This window comes from Myxocyprinus asiaticus, chromosome 20, assembly GCF_019703515.2.
Source record: "Myxocyprinus asiaticus isolate MX2 ecotype Aquarium Trade chromosome 20, UBuf_Myxa_2, whole genome shotgun sequence".
Taxonomy (NCBI): Eukaryota; Metazoa; Chordata; class Actinopteri; order Cypriniformes; family Catostomidae; genus Myxocyprinus; species Myxocyprinus asiaticus.
In genome coordinates, this window is record NC_059363.1 from 43,536,638 (window position 1) to 43,548,281 (window position 11,644).

The following is an 11,644-nucleotide window of genomic DNA, read 5'->3' on the forward strand; positions in this document are numbered from 1 at the left end:
TCACAGTCAGCCATGATTCATTTAATCAATGGGTGAAAGTGTCCACTAACAGGGAGGTTACTGAGATTAATCGAAATGGAAAGGCCATTTTTGCCAAAGATAATAATTATGACTAAAATAAAACAAATGTAAAAAGCAGTAACATTGATGTGTTAAAAAATGTGCTGCTTTGACGTCCCAGTTCAGCAGCACCCCCTTTTCAAAATCTGTTCCTGCAGCTATGTACTCAAGCACTGAAAGTGTGAGTGTTGGTGCTGATTTTGGTGTTTGGCTACACCACTCTTACATGCATTAACATTCTATATAATTGAATGACTATTTTAAGTTGTTTGGTAATTACAGTTATCTGTCCTCTACCCCTCCAGTGCCTTTGCCAGGTATCCGAACGGTGTGGTGGTTCACTACTTCTGCTGTAAAGATCGCAGCGTGTGCCCTGCAGAGTAATGCAGCCTGAACACGCTCAACACAGAGACTGCAGTCTGTGTAAAAATACCAGACTGATGCCCTGCCAAAGGAAATGCAAGTCTGCATATTGTGCTCTGTCACTCTAGTTCTCTGTCATTCCATTGGAAGAGCAAAGACAAGTCTGTCTCATGAGAAAATGAATCAACTGCCAGAGTTCTTCTGTAGAAATACTCTGGACAATGAATTTCTGATTTTTAACGCTACAAGCAAAGTTGTTTTCATGCATTTCTTCAAAGACCTCTACCTGAATGCACAACACACACCTTGGCATCTTTTCTTCCCTTGAGAAAAGCTTATCTTCTCTTTTCTTTCACTCCCCACCTTTTCGTCTTTACTTACAGTGCAGCTTTTCATCCAACCTGACGCTTTGTCCATTGCCTTTGAGTCCTGTGTTTGTATGCACCTCCAGGGCTCACAGGACTGTTATTCTGAGCTGGGCATGAAGGTGCTGCTCCGCTTCACTCTGTTAGTTTGAGATGAAATCAGACACCAGATAAAAATGTTAATATGGCCCCCTCTACAGAAGGGGCAGCAATGGCAAACAGCATGCCCACTGCGCTTCTACAAGCAAAGTTGTTGGGATTAATGCTTCCTCTAGACTTTCTTTTACTCCTTTTCTCTTTTTTTATTGTGGTGCATAGAAGTTCAGAGAGAACTTGTTAAAGGGATGAAAATTCTGTCATTATTTACTCACCTTCATGTTGTTCCAAGCCTACATGACTTACTTTTTCAGTGGAACACAGAAAGGGATGTTAGGTAGAATGTTCACCTTCACTTCCATTGAAACTCCTTTTGTGTCCCATGCAAGAAAGTAAGTCATACAGGTTTGGAACAAGATGAGGGTGAGTAAATGACCACATCATTTTCAGTTGCAGGTGAACTATCCATTTAACAGTGAGAACTCTCAATATGTAGCTTTTTTTAAGCAATGCCAAACATTGAGGTTGGGGTTGTGTCTGAATATTCTAGCCTTTTGGGTGTTGTATTGTTTTGGAGAGCGGAGTTGCAACTCCACGATCAGGTCACAGTAGCACACCACTGTTTTCTTTTCTCATTCCTTTTAGTGGCTTTAATTTATTATTAACACACTGTTTAAACATGTCGTTACTGTCAGGAATGTGTCGCCTATGTGTCCGATTGTGACGCCCAGATGGGCATCAGTATTTCTCTGGCTTCATAAGTGTTCTGCAATACATCTGTCTAATTAACACTTCTATATGATGCTTGTCTATTCATTTAACTGTAAATCATGACACGAACTGTTGCTCAAACAATGGGGTGGTCCCTAAACCACTGTAAGGAGCCTGAAGTGTTTTGGTCAGAACAGATGTGAAAGTATAGACTGTACATTGAATCTGAGGTGGAGGTCAATTCTAATAAACATTTGTCTTCTTTTATGTTTTGTGGCATGTTTTATTCCATGAGTGGTGTCCACTTACCTCAGAAAGAGATCCAATTTTGTGTAAAAATGGGAAATGAAAAAAATAATTAATTTATATATATATATTTATATATATAGTTGTGTTCAAAAGTTTGCATACCCTGGCATAAATTGTGAAATTTTGGCATTGATTTTCTTTTATTTAAGGATAGTGATCATATGAAGCCATTGTTTGGCTCCTTTTTAAATCATAATGATAACAGAAATCACCCAAATGGCCCTGATCAAAAGTTTACATACCCTTGAATGTTTGGCCTTGTTACAGACACACAAGGTGACACACACAGGTTTAAATGGCAATTAAAGGTTAATTTCCCACACCTGTGGCTTTTTAAATTGTAATTAGTGTGTGTACTGTTCAATCACTTATTAAGAAGTGGAAAATTCGGGGATCTCTTGATACCAAGCCAAGGTCAGGTAGACCAAGAAAGATTTCAGCCACAGCTGCCAGAAGAATTCTTCAGGATACAAAGAAAAACCCACAGGTAACCTCAGGAGAAATACAGGCTGCTCTGGAAAAAGACGGTATGGTTGTTTCAAGGAGCACAATACGACGATACTTGAACAAAAATGAGCTGCATGGTTGAGTTGCCAGAAAGAAGCCTTTACTGCACCAATGCCACAAAAAAGCCCGGTTACAATATGCCCAACAACACCTTGACACGCTCACAGCTTCTGGCACACTGTAATTTGGAGTGACGAGACCAAAATAGAGCTTTTTGGACACAACCATAAGCGCTATGTTTGGAGAGGGGTCAACAAGGCCTATAGTGAAAAGAATACCATCCCCACTGTGAAGCATGGTGGTGGCTCACTGATGTTTTGGGGGTGTGTGAGCTCTAAAGGCACGGGGAATCTTGTGAAAATTGATGGCAAGATGAATGCAGCATGTTATCAGAAAATACTGGCAGACAATTTGCATTCTTCTGTACGAAAGCTGCGCATAGGACGCTCTTGGACTATCCAGCATGACAAGGACCCTAAGCACAAGGCCAAGTTGACCCTCCAGTGGTTACAGCAGAAAAAGGTGAAGGTTCTGGAGTGGCCATCACAGTCTCCTGACCTTAATATCATCGAGCCACTCTGGGGAGATCTCAAACAACCAAAGACTTTGCATGACCTGGAGGCATTTTGCCAAGACGAATGGGCAGCTATACCACCTGCAAGAATTTGGGGCCTCATAGACAACTATTACAAAAGACTGCACGCTGTCATTGATGCTAAAGGGGGCAATACACAGTATTAAGAACTAAGGGTATGAAGACTTTTGAACAGGGGTCATTTCATTTTTTTCTTTGTTGCCATGTTTTGTTTTATGATTGTGCCATTCTGTTATAACCTACAGTTGAATATGAATCCCATGAGAAATAAAAGAAATATGTTTTGCCAGCTCACTCATGTTTTCTTTACAAATGGTACATATATTACCAATTCTAAAAGGGTATGTAAACTTTTGAGCACAACTATATATATATATATATATATATATATATATATATATATATATATATATATATATATATATATATATATATATATATATATCTCATAGGAAATTAATGGGAAAGACTAATAAACAAAGCAGTATATTTAGATTTGTCAAGTACAATATAGAAATCAGCCACAATGCAGAAAACACACACAGAAATGAAGGTGAGACTATAAAGTCTTCTGTTTTATACACTAATTGAATTTTCACAGTATATTGCTGTTCATTTCTTTTTATTACTGTTCAGTTTCTAGATATTATTATTAATTTACTTTGAGTTAATGTATTTTGATGTTTGAAATAAATGATTTGTAACAAAATTATTATTCTATATCTTCTCTTTGTAACTCCAGGTCAGGTTTGACTGTAAGCATAATGTGACATTATTTCAAAAACTTACTTTAACAGATTTCAAAATGGTTAAAAACAAATGTTACATTTTGACAAATAATAGTTTGGTAATATCTGTATATCCAAATGCATCAGTTGTGGTCAGATTTAGAATTACTACATGGGATGTGACTGCATAGAACACTGCTGCCATCTACTGGCTATTATTGTCATAGCATGATTTTCAAGTCATGTTATTTGTCTTTTTTTTCACCAGATGGCAGCAATCTGCCCCCAAAACATGACACATTCTCATATATTCTTCATGTTTCAACTTATAGACATGCAGGTTTTTTCTGTTTTAACATTTCATAAATTTGCTTGTTTGCATATGCAAATGAATGGTGAAATTTATATATAAGTAAGATCTAAAAACATAAAACCCCCAAAGAAGTGCATAATCTTATTGTTTTTACATCAGGGAAGTAGAAATGTTAACATCTTTAAAAAAAAAAAAAAATAAATAAATAAATAATTAATAATGTAAAGTAAGCGGCCCTTCTTTAACAGAATAGGAGGGTTTAAAAAGCAGTTCATCGTTTCAGAACATGGTTTCTGCAAAAAAAAAAAAAAAAATAAAAAAAAAAACATGGTTACTACAGTTATGGTTACTATAATATTACTGTAGTAAAACCTGGTACATTTTTTACAAGGGTTAAAAAAAACAGGGTGAAAACATTGAACATAAATTTATACTTAATATTCACTATTAAATTACACTACAAAAAAGAAGGCAAAGTCCATTTAAGGCTGCATGGGGCTCAAGTGAATCACTTAAATATTTATATGAACTAGTTAATTTACAAGAACCGTCCAAAAGAACTGATTCAGTAAAATTAATTATAGTTCCCAATGCTAAATATAAAGGAGTTTTTTTTTTTTTTTTTTACCAATTCATTTTCGTGGTCTGAAACAACGATTGACAACAGTTTGTTTACTCCATCAGCTCTATTGCTGCATTCTCATTTTAATGTGATAAATGTAGTGTTTTGTGATGCTACTTGTTGGAAAATGTAGCTCATTACTGGAAAAGCTACACTTGTGAAAATAGATGAGCTGCTGTCACACTACTGAAAAATGTAGTGACGTTAGTAGCAGTGGGATGCAGTCCCAAACACAGAGTACTCTGGTTGTATTCTGCACATTTTGGCAAATGTGTAATCCGTGGGTGTTCTGTGCATACAGAAAATTAACATATGCGCCATATACACACTGCGTGCTGCAAAAATAATACAATTACTGTAATTAAATAAAACAATATTCCGGACACAGCCAAACAGTTTTGCATCTCCATCCAGGCCTTTTACAGTATGTACATTAATGTTACTTGCCCAAAGACAACAGAGAAAACAACACAAGAATCCTTGTGCAGAATCAGCATATGCTACAAACAGCAGTTTCCCACAGCCTCTTTATTCCCTCAGGCTTGTGAAACATTGGCCATACACCACTACATTACATTATGAGTCATGATAAGGAAGAGCCAGTAATCTCAGTGGAAAACTATTAATGATTAAAAACCTTTTTTGAAGTATTGAAAGTGAGATCTGAGTGATTATAAAAATGTCCTTTTCCATGCCGACAGATATTATGAAGGTGTGTTAGCAGATGCTTTTGGCTGAGCTGACAGCAGCTTTTGTCCTCCTCTGGTGAAGGTGCCCTTGGGTCCAGTCAAACACTATAAATACACTGTAGACACACGGTCAAGTAATACGGCTCCAGGGTATTACTATTTTACTCAGTTACAAAAATACTCAGTTTTCGTTTCTATATGTCATTTTTTTCCAGAGTATGCTGTGCTAGAGAGTCTGCATTTCTGGTGGAGGAAAACAGCAATTTGGTGTGAATGGGAGGCGTTATCGTAGCGAAATTACTCATTTTTAGTTTACTAATGTCATTGTTTTCCAAAGAATGCCGTACGATGGAGCACTTTCGAAAGTGCATTTTCAGTGGAGGAAAACATCATTTTTAGAAGCTTAATTATATTGACATTACTCAGTATTCATTTTCTAACGTCATTGTTTTCCAAAATATGTGGTACTAGGGAACATTTTTGAAAGTCTGCATTTTCGGGGGCCTGGGTAGCTCAGCGAGTAAAGACGCTGACTACCACCCCCTGGAGTCACGAGTTGGAATCCAGAGCGTGCTGAGTGACTCCAGCCAGGTCTCCTAAGCAATCAAATTGGCCTGGTTGCTAGGGAGGGTAGAGTCACACGGGGTAACCTCCTTATGGTCACTATAATGTGGTTCGCTCTCTGTGGGGCGCGTGGTGAGTTGTGTGTGGATGTCACGGAGAATAGCATGAAGTCTCCACACACGCTAGGTCACTGTGGTAACATGCTCAACAAGCCACGTGATAAGATGCACGGATTAACAGTCTCAGACGTGGAGGCAACTGAGATTCGTTCTCCGCCACCTGGACTGAGGCGAGTCACAACATCACCATGAGGACTTAGAGCGCAATGGGAATTGGGCATTCCAAATTGAAAAAAAAAAAAAAAGAACAAAAAAAACGAAAGAAAGTCTGCATTTTCGGTAGAGAAAAACGGCATGAGGTGTAAACATACACCGATCAGCCACAACATTAAAACCACTGCCTAATATTGTGTAGGTCCCCCTCGTGCCGCCAAAACAGCGTCAACCCACATCTCAGAATGGCATACTGAGATGATATTCTTCTCACCACAATTGTACAGAGCGGTTATCTGAGTTACCATAGACTTTGTCAGTTCGAAACAATCTGGCCATCCCTCACTGGATGTTTTTTGTTTTTGGCACCATTCAGAGTAAATTCTAGAGACTGTTGTGTGTGAAAATCCCAGGAGATCATCAGTTACAGAAATACTCAAACCAGCCCGTCTGACACCAACAATCATCCATGCGATTATCTAATCAGCCAATTGTGTGGCAGCAGTGCAGTACATAAAATCATGCAGATATGGGTCAGGAGCTTCAGTTAATGTTCACATCAACCATCAGAATGGGGAAAACTGTGATCTCAGTGATTTAGACTGTGGCATGATTGTTGGTGCCAGATGGGCTGATTTGAGTATTTCTGTAACTGCTGATCTCCTGGGATTTTCACACACAACAGTCTCTAGAATTTACTCCGAATGGTGCCAAAAACAAAAAACATCCAGTGAGAAGCAGTTCATACACACTCTCATGGCAAAATCGTAAGGATTCATATGACTTTTCTAAATTTGGCTAATTCGTATGATATCGTACAACTGCACTCGTATGAATTTGTACAACGTCACTGGACATCGTTTCCATCTAATACGTGACAGTTACTTGCTTCTGTCACACTCAACAGCTTCCTATGATGTTTACACCCTCTACTGATTGGTTAGGTTTAGATAAGGGGTTTGGGTGAGGGCATAATATTAATAAGCATGTCCTTAACTCCTTGTGCACAAAACTCGCGCTTCCGCATTAGACATCCGGGCATTTGCACTTGATGAAATCATACAAATTTATACGAACGAACTTGTATGAAATCATACGAAATAGCCAACTAGTAAAATATGTACAAATTTTTATAAGACTGGGTTAGCAGTTCTGCAGATGGAAACGCCTTGTTGATGAGAGAGGTCAACAGAGAATGGCCAGACTAGTTTGAACTGACAAAGTCTACGGTAACTCAGATAACCACTCTGTACAATTGTGCTGAGAAGAATATCATCTCAGAATGCTATTCTGAGATGCCGGTTGGCGCTGTAGGGGGACCCACACAATATTAGGCAGGTGGTTTTAATGTTGTGGCTGATCGGTGTACCAAATTACTCCATTTTGTTTCCTAATGTCATTATTGTCCAAAGTATGCAGTAATGAAGAGTGTTTTCGAAAAGAGGCTCAATCATAGCAAAATCACTCAGTTTTTATTTCCTAGCATCATTGATTTCCAAAGTATGCCAAACTAGGGAGCTTTTTTCTCAAGTCTGCATTTTCAGTGGAGTAAAACTGTTTTAGTATGAGTGTTGTAAACGTAGTAAATACAATACATTTCACCCGAAAACGTACTAGTGTAGACATGGCCAAATTACACCAATTCACCTTCAATAGAACTTATGAAAATAGTATAGTAATAAAGGACTTACTGCAAATATTGATCTGTTTCCCACCCACACCTATCACATCGCTTCTGAAGACATGGATTTAACCACTAGAGTCGCATGGATTACTTTTATGCTGCCTTTAGTGACATTTGGACCTTCAAAAGTCTGGTCACCATTCACTTGCATTATATGGATCTACAGAGCTGAAATATTGTTCTAAAAATCTTGAGATGGCATGAGGGAGAATAAATAATCAGAGAATTTTCATTTTTGGGTGAACTATCCCTTTAAGTTCTTTTGTGCTAATCAAGACACAAAATAGTAACCAAATAGTGTGTGTGACCAATATGTTTAAGTTCACTTTAACCATGTTATGAAAAAGAATGGCATCTTGGTGGCTCAAGCTTCACCTGTTTAGCTGAAGACATGTTATATAGAGAATCAGACTTTGAGAAACAGATGATTGGAATTCATTTATACAGTACGTGCTCAATCAAAAGAGAAAGCAAAATAGAAAAGGAGATCTTTGTACAGCGTACTGAAAAAAACGCTTTTGGCAGCAGGGTTGGAAATGCCAGCTGTGGCTCTGAGAGGGATTAGGAGTTCATGTGGTTCATTATCGAGCCAGTTCGTGGATCAGGTGGGTTTTGTTTATCCCTTTAACTTCTCTAGGAGAGGTGTTGATATGAGTAGAAGATCAGTGGAGAAAATCACGTTACACTCATCAATACTTTTCAAAACGGTCCTCTATGCACATAACATTAACACTTTAACAGACAGTAACTCTTTATATTATGTTCCCTTTGTTAAGGGTTTATTAAGGGGTCCATTTATGACTTATAAGTCATTTACAAAGGAATTATAATCATTGATATGTAGTTAGAATAACATGGGGCTGCAATACCTGTCAAATATTAAGCCATTTTATCTTGCATGTTCTAAATGCTTTATAACACTTAATGTAAAGTGGACACATGAAGAATTTATTATTAATTATTATTATGATTATTATTATTAATGGTCATCAGGTTTTATTAAATGAAATACTGTATGCTGTAAATGAGCATGAAGACCTGAAACATTTTTCTGCAAACTTTAGGTAACTAGGACTAGGTAAGTTGTGAGTAGCACTATTCTTCTGACATCAACGTGACAAGGAAGGTGACAGTAATGAATATAAACACAAAGCGGACTGTAGCAAAGTGAAAGTCCTTCCTTTTAATCTCACTGTAATAGTCTGTTTTTGCTTCATTGCAAAATAAATCATGTGATAGGGCATGTTATCGAGTATGAATAAGTGTATTTATAGAGCATTTATAACAAGTAAGATTAAATGCCCACTATCTGCCAAGTATTGCATGAAAGTCCCCCTTTTTATTCATGATGTTATAACTGCATATCAGTGATTTGTAATACATTTGTAAATGACTTATTAGTCATTAAAGAACCCCTTTATAAAACCTTAACAAAGGGAACATTAATGTAGTGTTGCAGACGTTACCTTAAAAGGATAGTCCAAAAATGGAAATTCTGTCATCATTTAATAACCCTTATGCTGTTCCAAACCCTTAAGAGCACTAGTGCTAAGCACAATGCTATGCCATAAGTCATAAGCGCAAAGTCAATAGGCATGGCCATGAAGTTTTGGTATTTTCGTGCAAGCATGCGCTAAGTCAAGGCGCAAGTGGGTTTGGTGAAATAGTGCGTGCATAGCGCTAATGGGCTGGGTCAAGTGCAATTAAATTTTGAGGTTCTTGTCTGGTTATTGCAGTGTCTGATTCCTTTTAAATAGTCCATACCATGTCAAGCACCAGCGATATAAATAAAGACAGCACATTCATAAAAAGTTCGTAGTGTCAATGGTCTGTATGCAATGAATTTGAAGAATAGAAATATGGACTTACATTCTTTTGTGCATTAACTGAGTCCTTGATGATTGTCAGGCATATTTCTATGACAGTGACACGCTCCTTTTATACACATTGAAAATTTGATTCTTATCAGGATTTGGATGTAGGCTATGTTTAATTATAAAGATATAGAGAATCGGCACGCACTTCACCTCTACGTCGATTTTGATTTTGAGAAATTTGCATAATTTATTGAAACACAAAAAAGTCAACCAAAAATATTTCTAAATTCAAATTACACTTGAAACGAAATGAAAATATAATCAAAATAACAAAGTGGTAAAAAAAAAATCATGCCAAATCCAAAAATGTTCCCTTCTCCAACTTCCCTTCAATTTTCCCTTCCACCAGCCTCTTTAGCAGTGATTTAAAAAGCACTCTGTGACAACAGGTGGAAAAATACCAATACATATTATATCATGAATAAAATTGTAAAACATAATAATAATAGTTGAAATATAACCTATAATCTATAGATGGTTTAACACAAATCTCATATATTTTGGTTTCATAAAACGCCTACTACAGTGATTGTCAGAGACATAATTTGATGTTCCACTATACAGTATTTTCAGAGTTTGGACATGATGTTTATTACCACCTGCTGTTGAAATCTCCAAACTGCAAATGTAGGAACTCAATTTAGCGCTGAAAACAGATGTGGTCCAGGAATTACCTTTTTCTCAGGAAAAAAGCTAATTGTGCTTTGCGCCATTTAGTTAAAGTACAATACAGCCACAGTTTACGCACATACACCCACAGAAAGTGCAAACACTCCCACCCATGCCCACTTGCGCTTTGCACTGGCACAAAAATTGCACTTAGAATTAGAGCGGAAAATTGGATAAGACGTACCACACGGTCGTTGAACTACCGCTGCACTTTGCACACTCATGAAAATAGAGCCCCTAAAGTGAGTCACTATCAACTGATCTCATTTAATGAATCTTTTGTTGATATTATGTAGTTTCCTCCCTTAATGATTCTGTAGTAAGAACCTTGTACAATGGCTATTGTGACCTTGGAACCATAGTTGACTGTAGATGATCGGATACAGATTTAAACATTAAACAATTTTATTTGTATGTTTCCATTACCCTGATCAGACTGATAGGAACAAAAAGACACTAAAGCAATTTTTAAACATTCACATTTCTTAACAAGTTACAATGACTCAAAAGCTAACCAACTCATCCTTGTGTAAATGGGCATTTACTGTCAGATACCAGAAAATGAGATGTGACCATTTCCATTTTATTATAACAACACCAACTTCTCTTAATGGCTTTTACATCATACAATGTTACTTTTACTGTCTGAAATACTTTGATACTGAGATGGGAACAGCTGTAGTGCATTATCAGAGCAGATGATAGGCTGAAATAATCTCATATGAGAAAAGAGAAACATAAGCTGAACAGAATGAGAAAACCCTCTCTGACTGCCAAACTCCTACTGCCAGGGCAGCTGTTTGTGGTTTAAACCTGCTGGTGTGCAACAACCTGCAACCTGGACGCCAATCTGACTTAGATTTGAGGTTCCCTGTAAAACAGAAAGAATCATTTTGTTAATCAGGTTAAGTTTTAGCATAATTTAAGCATGATCACTACATTTGATAAAAAGCTCAATGGTGCTAATGTCTCAAAATGGATATGTGTGTGCATGCATGCGTGTAATTAATTTTATCATAATTAAACACAGTTGAATGGTTAGGCTTGATCAGTGCAGTAAAACTATAGTTTATGGAATGTTCTATTTTTTCATTTTTTTTTTTTTTACTTGTGCTATAACAAAGTTGTACATAAATTGTGGGACACATCTAAATATTACATAACCAAATGTAAGTTGATATGTAAAGTTATAATGCACAATTATCTGGTTGTTAATGCAA

General features: G+C 37.0%; 2 protein-coding genes across 2 annotated transcripts in view; both read left to right on the top strand.

Annotated features, from left to right (window-relative positions):
• LOC127410936 (vam6/Vps39-like protein) overlaps positions 1 to 1,862 on the top strand; it is a 68,312-nt gene extending 66,450 nt beyond the window's left edge. The window contains exon 24 of the mRNA XM_051646210.1: positions 366 to 1,862. Coding sequence (XP_051502170.1) covers positions 366 to 444 — 79 coding nt within the window. The 3' untranslated portion in view covers positions 445 to 1,862. The remainder of the gene's footprint in view (positions 1 to 365) is intronic.
• A 9,014-nt stretch (positions 1,863 to 10,876) lies between these two features.
• LOC127410953 (polypeptide N-acetylgalactosaminyltransferase 16-like) overlaps positions 10,877 to 11,644 on the top strand; it is a 42,267-nt gene continuing 41,499 nt past the window's right edge. Inside the window, exon 1 of the mRNA XM_051646242.1 lies at positions 10,877 to 11,644. This exon is cut by the window's right edge and continues 925 nt beyond it. The gene's annotated coding sequence lies outside the window, so the exon portion shown is untranslated.